This window comes from Mus pahari, chromosome 17, assembly GCF_900095145.1.
Source record: "Mus pahari chromosome 17, PAHARI_EIJ_v1.1, whole genome shotgun sequence".
NCBI lineage: Eukaryota > Metazoa > Chordata > Mammalia > Rodentia > Muridae > Mus > Mus pahari.
Genome location: NC_034606.1, coordinates 61612346 through 61625293, shown reverse-complemented (window position 1 = coordinate 61625293; position 12948 = coordinate 61612346). Strand labels below are relative to the sequence as shown.

At 44.0% G+C, this 12948-nt stretch overlaps 1 protein-coding gene across 1 annotated transcript in view; it reads left to right on the top strand.

The window, feature by feature from the left end:
• The window catches only part of Slc38a4 (solute carrier family 38 member 4), a 36015-nt gene extending 30409 nt beyond the window's left edge, over positions 1-5606 (top strand). The window contains exons 14-16 of the mRNA XM_021216433.2: positions 2760-2904; positions 3841-3938; positions 5278-5606. Of these exons, the coding sequence (XP_021072092.1) occupies positions 2760-2904; positions 3841-3938; positions 5278-5379 (345 nt within the window). The 3' untranslated portion in view covers positions 5380-5606. The remainder of the gene's footprint in view (positions 1-2759; positions 2905-3840; positions 3939-5277) is intronic.
• The last annotated feature ends 7342 nt before the right edge of the window (positions 5607-12948 follow it).

Genomic DNA, 12948 nt, shown 5'->3' with positions numbered 1-12948 from the left:
GGGGGGGGGGGGGGGGGGGGAGTCCACTATGGGATGCACCTCCTTCCAGAGGATGGCTGGGGACATTCATAACTGTGCTTCATGCAGTCAGGTTCGCATGTTATAGAAAAGCAAGTAACCTTTATGTTTACCTTAAGTGGACAGGCTCATGTTCTATCTTTAATGTGTTCAGACGATCACTGGCCAGGCTCTCTAGCCACTTCTATTTCATCTTCTCAGAGAACAATCATCCCTTCTGCATGTACTGCCTTCAGGTCTCCTGTTCTGAGACGTGAACTGACACAGGCATGCCAATATGGTGGGCACTGGCAGGAAGCCCAGTAGAGTCGGTATTCCGAAAATGCTATGCCCAGGCAGCCTTGTAACATGACGAAGGAGCCACTTCTACTCAGTGGGAGAATCCATGCTTATTGAGGATATCAGTCAAGACTCTTCCACATCCATGACCTCCACACTGGGTCCCCTCCTCACAGGCTGGGCTGGTGACACTGTGTAGGAACAACTGACTTTCTGCCTAAAATTGCATGGAAACTTTTAAAGTCATTCTGTGTCAGGGGCCCTGGCTGGTGCTAGGGGCTTCCCCGACTTGCCTCCCACCCACATTTTTATATCCTCATCCGCTTGCATCAGTAGAAAAGGGGCCCATGGGTAAGGGGAAGAGCACCAGGGCCTTGTGGGTAATAGGGCTGAGTTGCCTCTTTTGTCCTGACATGGGTAAACAGAGCTGCCCCAGCTGTTTGGATCCACTTTCTCCTAAAGGTGGCTCTGTGACATGGAATGAGCAAGCATTCCCTTCTAACCCTTTCCAGGGCTGCTCTCAGCAGGCCTCCTTCCTGGTGCCATTGCCCTCTTCAGGAGGGCATTAACACTTTATGTTCCTCTTGTTCCTTCAGTCCTGTGAAGGATTTTCCTCCGCTCACTCGTGGTGAAAGCAGTGCCCTCGTTGTTCAATCCCACTTTGCTCTATTTATTCTTGCTTCTTTTCTGTCTTCTCAGTTCAGTCAGCCAAATCTCAGGCTACCACGTGACCTTAGGGAACTGGGCTCATTCTCAGACACCCTGAACATACAGGATGGCCCTTGACTCAGCTTTTGGTTTGTTTCTTTCTTTTTTTATCTTTTTCTTTTTCTTTTTTTTTTTTTTTTTTTTGGTTTGTTGTTGTTGTTGCCGTTGTTGTTTTCAGTGCATCATTTTAACAAAAAAATCAAAAACCAAAAGCTTTGTGTCTTCAGGAACCACGGGTGTGCATTCAGCTAGCTTCCCAGAGTCAGACACACCCCTGAGCAACACTCGCCACTAGAGAAAACTTACCACAGGCCCACAGGCTTGTGGACAATATCAGACAGGCATTCTTCACAGGTCATAAAGTGGGCTGTCACGGCAACTTGGGGGAAAGGGGTCGAACTCTCGATTTCCTCTTCCTGCTTCTCACAGTGAGCTTCATATTTTTTTTCCCTGTTCCAACTTTTAAATCCTTTCACAAAGTCACTGTTAAGCCAGTTGCAAGACTGGACTGTGTACTTTACCACTCTACAAATGGAGTTCCCTTTGACCCACACAGATGGCTTTAATTTTCTGGTATGGTATGCAAGGAATGCCTCAGGAGAAACTGCGGGCCGTTTAGCTTGCGGTTTTTTTTTTTTTTTTTGGTTTGTCCATACATTCTACAAAATGGTCGTTTGCTCTCTCTGCAGTAAGCTCCTGTCTCAACACCATTATGAGAGTTAGGGACTGAGAATCAATGACGGGAAGCTCTTGCTAAACTGAAGGGCTTGTGCATCGTAAGGCAGATGGAGTAATTCTACCGAGTCCAAAAAGAGAGACCTCAAAAACAGATGCCAGAGATGAGCATGTTTCTGTGTTGGGCTGTCTGAACCCAAAGGCTTTGTCCCTCAGTCCTCGGCGACCTCTTTATCTACTGACACACCATTTACTTGGGCTCTGCAGCAAGTAGAGCCTCTCTTGAGCCTTTGCATACTTCTTTCAGCCGCTGAAACAGGGCTGGAATCTGTGAAGCCCCCAAAGGGAGTGAAAAGATTCCTGCTGTCAGTTTAACTCAGCATTTACCGAGTGCCTGCTATGTGCAAATGACTGAGGGAGGGCCTTTGAGGAATGTTGAGGTTATTAACTTCCATTGCTTGCCTTTTGGGGATCTGTAATCTATTAATGTGTGGGGGGGAAAGGCGGGAACACAAAAAGAATCACATTTTTCTTTTTCAAAATACCAATGGGAAAATGTTAAATAAAATGGAAAATTAGTGAAAAGCCAGGTCTACAGAAATTGCTTTACAGTGTAAGTCATCCCGGCATCTTGTCCTTGATGCTTAGCCAGTCTAATGAGAATAAGACACACTTAGCTATCGGCGAAGACTTCACAGCCTCTAAGTTGCTCGTGGCTGTTACTTTATCTCTTCTGCCCAAGATTATTTTTTTAACAAAGAGATTCGAGAAAGTGAACGCATGATATGCAACCAAGGAAAAAAATATCACCCCTAGACATGAAAAATAGGCAGGAAGTTTGCACAGCGTTGTGAATGGACTTAATTCTGCTCAACTGTACAAAGTTAGAAGCAGTGTGTGTTTCCACACAACGAACGTGAGGAAAAAAAAAATCAAGAGATTTTTAAGTGTGTAGGTTTGTGTGTGTGGTGGGTTTAAAATAAAAACAAAGCGCTTTAGATTAGAATACTTAAAGCCACAGCAGAGATCAAAAACAGAAGTTAAAGAAGCGACTGTGCCTTTGCACACCCTTGTGGCAGATCCGTACTTCGGTGATCACACTGCTGTTTCCAAGAAGACCCTTCAGCTGGCTGAAGCATTTCGGGATCGCCGCAATCATCATCGCACTCAACAACATCCTGGTCATCCTGGTGCCTACCATCAAATACATCTTTGGATTCATAGGTAAGTCTCAGAAGAGCTTTTGTTTGGTCGGCTCAGACTTACACCGCCTTAAATGGCAAATACGGAGACCGAGCAGTGTAGACAGGGCTCCCAGTCCCCTTCAGGCTAATAAGAACCCCGCCAGGCCCTGCTCTGGGTTCAGGGATTGCACTAGCAGTGCCCTCTCCCTCCCAGCTGATGTTGGGAGTCACCTATAGCCATTTGGTCCACGGGCCTTTTCAAGAGATGAGAAACTGAAAAAACCCAAGTCGTACACCTTTCCATGCACCCTGGATTTGGGCATGCGCAGTACCTCTGTCTTCCACTCATGATTTTGGGCATGCGTAGTAGCTCTGTCTTCAACTCCGAATGTGGGCATGCGCAGTAGTTTTGTCTTCAAGCTACCAAAGAGGACCGAAGTTGACTACCACCGACTCTGGAGTCTGTGTCAAATCGGGTATTCAGGATGTTCTTAGAGGACTAGGAGGCTGATAGCCCAAAACATCCTATTTCCTTTAACTGCAGGGTCTGTTAGTACATGTAATTTCTCAATCCAGGCAGAGGGTTTACCGGACTTTAAGGGCTGAATGACTTTTAAGAGAATCAGGTGTGGGCAAATTGCAAAGAGCGAGCAGACAGGAAACATGCATGGTGTTCAACCCTGAGTTTGTAGTTATATTGTAGTCTTTACCAACTTGTATTGCCTGGCCTCTCACTGCTTCTTATGGTTATACTTATGACGCTATGATGTGAAGCATATTTTAATTTTCTCTATAAAGACACAATTATAGAAAGAAATAATCAAGATGACCTATGGCTTAAATGTTGCTTTTAATGCTAAGAATAACAGGATAGCATTATGTCTGTTTGTCCTGGAGCCTGGGCCTGCAGAGACCTTCTTTTCTAGGACAGCCAGCCTTGGGAGACTATTAACCCACCATGCATCTCTTTCCTCAGGGGCTTCTTCTGCAACTATGCTGATTTTCATTCTTCCGGCTGCGTTTTATCTCAAGCTCGTCAAGAAAGAACCTCTAAGATCACCCCAGAAGATTGGGGTAAGTAAGACTTGTAATATCTCCTCCTGTAAGTATCTCTTTGGCTACTCAGAGTAAGCCAGAAAAAGGAAGTGGCAGACAAGACAGAAACGCTGAGGTGGGGAAGAGAGGTTTTGTGACTGTCCGAGGATTCTAGGGTTTCTCTCCTTCAAGTAACAAATATCTAAATATTTTGTGGAGTACTCCTGTGTGGTAAATGATGGCGTGGTAAATTCCCCACAGGCATGCCTGCCATGGACACTCCGGTGTCCAGTGCTTGGCTGGATATGATTTGCGACATACTAAGATATTTGGTTCCTTTGCCGTGTTGGGGTAATGCCAGAATTTTAGTCCCTTGTGAGTTGCTAGATTCACAAGGGCAAAGATGGCTTTGATTTCCCTTCTATCTATTTATTATCTGCCTTATATCCATTTCCCTATAGGCTCTGCCGTTTGGATTACAAGATAAAAATCGGGATCAATCATTTTCTAGTTAATCTTTTCAGATGTAAAATATCTTATTGAACAGCGGAGTACGCATTTTCTTTCTATGATAAATACTACAGAAACACACACCACAATCGATATTTTACCAGTAATTAAGTATTATCAGTTAAAATTGGTCTTCTATTAAGGCTTGAGGAGTATACTTCCAAATGCAAGTTTGGTCCTTGAAGTCATTCACGTCTTGTGGTGCCCAGGGACATAACAGCAGCTGTGTGCTCCACCCTGCCCGGGTGTCTGCAGCAGCATCCCTAGGGGAAAGTCTTACCATGGCTGTGACCCATTGTCATTTGGACCAGATATAAAGTGGGTCAAGTTGTCTCCTAGACCCCTGCTAACGACAACTTCACCTGCTGCTCCCCAGCAGGTAGATTTAGAAGAGTGGTCTATGTGGTGTATGTAGGAACACTTCCAGTTAAAAACTCTGAAATATAGATGTGTTCTCAATATTCCTACTTACAAAGATACCTATACTTGGTCTTTTTTTCAGAAATGACAAACACACACTGGGCTTTCATTTTATCCGTACGGCTTATCAATTGTGTCATACACACTACTCTTACGACATCAGCTCTTCCTACCGGAGGGGTCATGCATGAGTGTTTTCTACATTGTTCAGTCTTTGCCGTTTAGTTTTTGGTAATGCCCATATTTTCACATGCTGTGACTCTCTTCTCGACCCGTACATCACGTATTCACTTTTTTTCCTCCTTTCCCAGTGAGGGTCCTAAATTGACTTGCCATTTTTCACTGAGCATATACAAGGCACAATACCACCCCAGGACACTGTCCTAAAGCAAGCTGTGCTGTTCCCCGTCTCTACTCCTCTCTCTAATGTGCTCCCTCTGAATTACAGGCTTTGGTCTTCCTTGTGACTGGAATTATTTTCATGATGGGAAGCATGGCGCTCATTATACTCGACTGGATTTACAACCCTCCGAATCCCAATCACCACTAATCCCGGGGAGACGATTCTCCGATGGAAACGGCTGAAATTGTCTTAAGGACATTTTAGTTGTCTTGATTGGGATGTTAGTCTGAGGAATTAACAAGATTCCTAAGACGTTTTTCTAGTTCTATCATGGGATACTTGTGGAAGAGAAAAATTATGGGTTTTTTGGGGAATGGTTTTGTTGGGAATGGTGAAGGATGCATTAAAATTCTGTGGCACACATTTTAACCCAGGCCGTGCAGTGCAGTGTGTGATGCCCGAGTTGTGTTTGCAGCTGTGCAAGCTGAATCCTGTTGGCTGTGTGTCTTGGTCAGTAGACAATAGCTTGTCCCCCCATGCTCACTCCACATCTCTCCACCCCAGATTAACAGATAATTCTATTCTCGGAACATCAGACAAAGATCTCCCGGTTGGCGAAGCTATCATCACTTACAGCCATCTCTCATTCTACACCAACACTAAGGGTCAGTTGACTAGCTGAGGCAGGGGGATCTCTCTTGGGAGCTGTCCCTGTGAGGATCATGAATGACAGATGCTAGTATAGAGCACTTCATTTCAATACTCAAGGAATAGTTTGTCCAACCTCTTATTACACCGAGTTAGTGCCTTTTTTGTTTTTGTTTTTGGTATGGCAAATGTTCAAACATCTTACTAAACATAGAGGGGGGGAGTTATTTAGTTATCAAGAAACAACTACCAAAAAGTAAAGCTTTTTAACATCTGCCTTTTCATGTTGTTTCTGATATCTTTGTTCCACTTTGTCTTTGAACAAGGCTTCCCCTCTCGTCTTCCGTTCTCACTCGTAATTTTCAGAAGACCACAATCCGTGTGGAGACACGCTACCCAGTATTGTTTGATACATTTCTATTTGATAGACATTCAGTGCAGGAAACTGTGATTTTGCTATATGTTTGTGTACATAATCTCATTCTGTAGTTATCAGAACGTTGAAATATGGTACATTGGATTTTTATTTTTTACATATGTAATTTTTTTTCTTCACATTTATATCATCAGGGTGGGGCAGGCAATTAAGCTGGTGGGTACTTATCTGTCCATTGGAGACATCTAAAAATTAAAATCAAAGTTGTGCATAGTTCAGTAATGCTCTTCGCTGTTTACAATACTATAATCATCTCGGCAAAGTAGCGAAGAAAGGAGCCCCTCGTTTGTAAATAACTTTCAGTGCTAACAACGGTCTTTGAATTTAACATGTCTAGAATAGGGTTTAGCTCATTTTAGTTTACATAGGAACTTGGTGACATTCATTTGCCATTAATAGAACATCGTGTGGTTAGGAATAAATGCACCAACATGACCCAAAACCACAGACTGCCAGTCTTGTTCACACCCATGGACGCTTACACGGGATGGAGTTCAGTTTCCACTCACTGCCTAGAATCTCTGGCATTGACCTTTTTTTTTTTTCAATTACTGGTTATGTATTTTACATTTCAGTAAAAAGCCGAGTCTGAAATGCAAGTATCCTACAGGTAGTGATAATACTGTCACACCAAAATAGTTTTTCTACAGTGTGCCTAAGAAACATATATTTGTTTAATGTGTCATTTTCTGGACCTTAAGACTATACAATGGTGTGCTTTGTGATAGAAACTGAGCATTTCTAGAAACTACCATAACTTCGGAGTTATTATCATTTGGGAGGGAAAAAAAAATCACCAAATAGGATCTTTAAGATGTCTTTCTATTTTCTTTTATCCAATAAATAAACCTAAATAGAAAGCAGAAAAGGTGTGCTGAAAATATTAAATATATTTCACCTGAACATATTAAATGTGAATATAAAAGATTAATCCCAAAATATTGGAAACCTGTCAAATCTGTACGTATTTCGAATCTTTACATTTAGAGCATCTAACTTGGAAGTATCCACTTGTGTAGTTAGATATTCAAGCAATACCACAGTGCCAAAGACTTCATTCACACAACACCGCTCATTTGTGTGGCCGTTTTCAGGATCAGAGTTCACACAGGCTCCAGGGCAGATACACAGAGTACCGTTTTCTGGTAAATTTAACCCATTTGTAAACAGATACAAATTTTATTTTCTTACATCATTTATAAGACGGTTCAATGTACTGGGGGGATTTTTTATTACAGAATGTGTATTGGTATATAATAAATAAACTTTTCAAAGGACGTGGCTGTGATCTTCCTTCGTAATAAAGGCTGTGAGTTATTTGTACATGAGACAAAATCAAATTACTGCACACTTAGTGGTACAGACAGACACAGACAATCCAAAGCCAGACAGGGGAATCACAGGCCTGTGACCCAGCACTGGGAACCAGAAGCAGCAGAATTGTCAATTGAAGTCACCCTGGGCCACATGGTAAGGCACGATCTCAAAACATCAAGGGATATAAATACCTTATTACCTCATAGTTAAGGAAGCCGGCAGTCCTCAAATCAAGGTTCTGGTGACTCTGCCTCTTTCCGGAAGTTCTAGGGGTAAACCTAATATATTCTCTTGCCTTTTCCAACTTCTAGAAGTCTCCTACAGCCCTTAGCTCATCACCTCTTACTCCATCTTCAAAGTTCACAATGAATGGTCTTCCTTACTCAAATCCGTCCCAGATCTGCCTTTCTATCTTGCCTGTTTTGGTCATCATCTCTGTCTGTCTCTGTCTGTCTCTGTCTGTCTGTCTGTCTGTCTCTCTCCCTCTCCCCTCTCCTCTCTCCCCTCTGTCTGTCTGTCTCTCTCTCCCTCTTCCTTCCCCCTCCCTCTCCCTCTTGCTCTCTCAGGTGTGCCTTACTCCCTTTAAGGATCCTTGTGAATGTTCGAGGCCCGTGTAGATAACACCCAATCACATCTATGACGTTTCCTTGCCCAAGCTGCAATGACTAAGACATGAACATGGGGAGGGGGGGGGTCATTATTCGTCCACCACCCCAACACACATGCATTTCCCAGCCTTTACCACAGACGATGCTCACATTCACCTGTGTGCGTGATGCAGACACAGGCTACCCTGGATACTGCATTTGTCTCTGATGGATGTAACAGGAAGTGAAAGATAGATTTTAGAAAGATGGTCCTAGCTACTGGCTGGAGGATGGAATGGGCGCGGGGGTAACATAAAGAAGAAAGAACCTGTAGGGGTGTTGTGAGCCACTGAGAACAAGACCTGTTCTTCCCATTGGGAAGCTGGTTCTGTCTTACACTAGAGACGTGCTTCTGAATGGGAGCCTTGAGGATCCGAATTTCCATGGACTGTTTTTGTTTGGGGGGGGGTTGGTTGTTTGCTTGTTTTTAACTTTGAATCATCCTTTTACCCCTTCATTTTATTTTTTAAATTTTATTTTTCACTTTACATCCTGCTCGCTGTCTCTCTCTCTCTCTCTCTCTCTCTCTCTCTCTCTCTCTCTCTCTCTCTCTCTNTCTCTCTCTCTCTCTCTCTCTCTCTCTCTCTCTCTCTCTCTCTCTCTCTCTCTCTCTCTCTCTCTCTGTCACCTGCTCCCACAAGCCTTCCCCCATCCCTCTTCCTCTCTGAGTGGGTGGGGCCCCGTGGGTGTCCCTCCACCCTGGCACTTAAAGTCTCTTTGAGGGTAAGTGGTGCTTCCCCCACTGAGGCCTGACAAGGCAGCCGAGCTAGCAGGACCTAGCCCATGGACAGGCAACAGTATTTGGGGTAGACCCCGTTCCAGTTGTTCGGAACTCACATGAAGACCAAGCTGCACATCTGCTACATACGAGCATGGGAGCCTAGGTCCAGCCCATGTGTGTTCTTTGGCTGGTGACTCAGTCTTTGAGAGCCCCAAGGGTCCAGGTTAGTTGACTGTGATGGTCTTCCTGTGGAGTTCCTATCCCCTTTGGGGTCTGAAGTCCTTTCTATTTTTTCCATAAGCATATCCAAGCTCCATCTACTGTTTGGCTGTGGGTGTCTTATCTCTGTCTGAGTCAGCTGCTGGTTGGAGCTTGTTAGAGGACAACATGCTCCTGTCTGCAAGCACAACAGGGTATCATTAAGAGTGTCTGGGATTGGGGCTGGAGAGATGGCTCAGGAGGTAAGAGCACAGACTGCTTTTCCGAAGGTCCTGAGTTCAAATCCCAGCAACCACATGGTGGTTTACAACCACTCATAATGAGATCTGATGCCCTCTTCTGGTGTGTCTGAAGATGGCTACAGTGCACTTACATATAATAATAAAATAAAAAAAAATTTTTTTTTGGTTTTTTGAGACAGAGTTTCTCTATATAGCCCTGGCTGTCCTGGAACTCACTTTGTAGACCAGGCTGGCCTCGAACTCAGAAATCTGCCTCTGCTTGCCGAGTGCTGGGATTAAAGGTGTGCACCACCACGCCTGGCGCCAAAATAAATTTTTTAAAAAAGAGTGTCTGGGATTGGTGTTTGCCCATGGGATGGGTCTCAAGTTGGGCTGGTTATCGGTTGGCCATTCCCTCACAGAGATTCACTCTGTCGCCTCAGTTCATAAATATATTTTTATTAAATATGAATCATCATCTGATACTTAAGGCAGTTAGTAGGGAAGGTAAAGGTTTGAACTGGAAGTGATGGTCTACACTGCATTCAATATGGATGATATTGATAGCAGTAGATTGCATTAAATCACAGATATAGACATAAAATACACATAAATACAACATACAGAACCATCACTTCAGCAGCAATACAAAGGCATATTCAACATTACAAGTAAATAATAAACTTAGGGGATTACAAAAATATATTTAGATAACCCACTAGAATCCAAGAAAACAGAAGGGAAAAAAAACCCTAATGGGATGGATAATAAAATAGTAGATTATGGCACTGACACATTTATAGCTACTTTATTAGTCAGTATGATTTAAATATTCCAATCTATAGTGGAAGAGCACAAAAAACTACAACCTAATAATATGTGCTATTTGTAAGTAATTGACTTCCAATTCAATGGCCTGTGCCGATAGGGAGAAAGAGGTTTAAAAAAGATATACATATAAAAATTAATGATAGAAAAAGTAATGTCTGTATCAATTAGGTGGCAGAAAAGCAAGACATATTTTTTTTTTCTGGTTTGGTTTTTCGAGACAAGGTTTCTCTGTGTAGCCCTGGCTGTCTTGGAACTCACTCTGTAGACCAGGCTGGCCTTGAACTCAGAAATCCGCCTGCCTCGGCCTCCCAAGTGCTGGGATTAAAGGTGTGCACCACCACTGCCCGGCCTAAGGCATATCATTTTGCCTCAATTGTGTATATAGTAATAAAAAAGATCACCTCAGCAAACAGAGAAGATCATCCCAGTACAGCCTAGCACACCCTACCCCAGCAACAGAACTGAAGACCCTTCAAGCAACAATTGACAGAGATGAAAAGAAAAATAAACAAACCCACAATCACAACTGGGGACCTCTCAAAAGCTGGTAGAATCACGAGACAGAGTCATCAGAGGGCTAGAAGATGGCTCAGTGTGCAAAGTACTAACTGTGCAAGCGTGAGGACCCAAGTTCAAATCCCAGGACTCAAATGCCAGGCGGTCACAGTGTCCCATCAGTCATTCCAGTACTGAGAAGGCTCAGATGATGGTTACCAAGGGCCAACTGGCTAGCTAGACTAGCTGAGTCAGCCAGCTCTGGGTTCAATCAAGAGAACCAGCATCAATGAGTAAGGCCAAGAATGACTTAAGAAGACACCTGATGTCAACCATTGGCCTCTGCACACACATGGATGTACAAAAGGAGAAAGAAGAAAAATCAGAAGATAAGAGAAAAGCAATCAACCAACAGGTTCTAACTGATAGGAGTAGAACATTCTACTTGTCAACAGCAGGAAAAACTGGCTTTGAAGTTCTCCTGGAACACTGCTAAGGGGGACACAAAGTCCAAAACAACGGAATTCTACACGGCATGCTTTCTGGCTGCAATGGAATTAGTTAGAAATCAACAACAGAAAAGCGGTGGAGAAATCTCTAAACACGTGGGAGCGAAGCAACACATACCAACATCATCTGCAGGACACAAAATGTGTTTCAGAGGAAAATTAATTATATATGGAATGGAAGAAAGTCAAAAAAACATCAAAATATGTGGGCTGCACCTAGGCATTTCAGAGAGGGGAAGAACATAGAGTGATAGAAGTGAGACAAATATTAATAGTCTAGATTTGTACATCAAGAACCTCAACATGACCTGGACAAAGGCCACACCACAGACGTGCTTGCATGGAGAGAGGAGGCATTTCCTCAGGGCACCGATGGTGTAGTTCTGAGATGTCCCCAGAGATCCACATGCTGAAGGCATGGTCCCATCCCGAGATACTATTGGGAGATGTGGCATTTTAAGAAGGTGGAATGGAGTGAGGGGAAGCTAAGTCATATAAGAGCATATGTCTTAGGGTTTTATCACTGTGAAGAGACACCGTGGTTAAGGTAATTCTTATAAAGCAAAACATTTCATTGGGGCTGGCTTACAGTTTCAGAGGTTCAGTCCAGTATCATCATGGTGGGAAGCATCCAGGCAGACATGGTACTGGAGGAGCCGAGAGTTCTGCATCTTGATCTGATGGCAGCCAGAAGGAGACTGTCTTCTGTAGGCAGCCAGGAGGGGGATGGGTGGCGTGGAGGGAGGGTAGGTGGGGATCTCTTCCACACTGGGTACAGCTCGAGCCTAGGAGCCCTCAGAGCCTGCCTACCCAGTGACGCACTTCCTCCAACAAGGCCACACCCACTCCAATAAGGCCACGCCTCCTAAGAGTGCTAATTTCCATGGACCAAGCATATTTAAACCACCTTGAAAAGGACGTGGGACCTTAGCCCCTTTGCCCTTCTTTCTTTTTCACTTCCTGGTTTCCATGAAGAAAGCCTCTTACTCATCACACACTCCTGCCATCATGTGTCATCTCGTCACAGGTACATAGTGAAGGGACCAACTGACCAGAGCCCCAAACCTCCAAGGTTGTGCACCAAAATTAGCTTTCCATTCTTTCCAAGTTGACTGCTTCTGATTTTTCTTGCCACAGTAATGAAAGCCAACTAACATGAGTGGCGTAAAGAGTCATTCTTGTGGAGAGCAGACGAAGTCCTGACTGAACGCATATTCTAGATGTGGGCAGAGCCAAGTCAAGGACTCACCCTGTACCTCAGACTCAAGAGAAAAGACTTTTCCAGGTTAGTCTTGGGAAGTTGGCAAAGCCTTCCTCTGGTCCTTGTGAGAATGTTGACCCGATGTTTCCACATGACAGAGGCCTGAGAGTCTGGCGCCTCCAGAGACATCCTACCAAGACTAACTAACCCTTCTTGCTTGTGCTGTATGTGATAAACTTCCCGAGTTACCTACTACAGTAGCAGCGCCCTCTGTCAGAGCAAGCACAATCCACCCAAACTCAATCTCTCTGTATGTCTATCTTTTATATCTGTAATGTCCGTCCTTTCTTCATTCCTCTATGGCTCCAGTCAGGTTTCCAAGACCAAGCCACGCAGGGCGTGGCACATTCTGCTATGTGCAGGCTTTAAAAGTTTATTTTATCCGTGGTGGCGCATGCCTTTAATCCCAGCACTTGGGAGGCAGAGGCAGGCAGATTTCTGAGTTCAAGGCCAGCCTGGTCTACAGAGTGA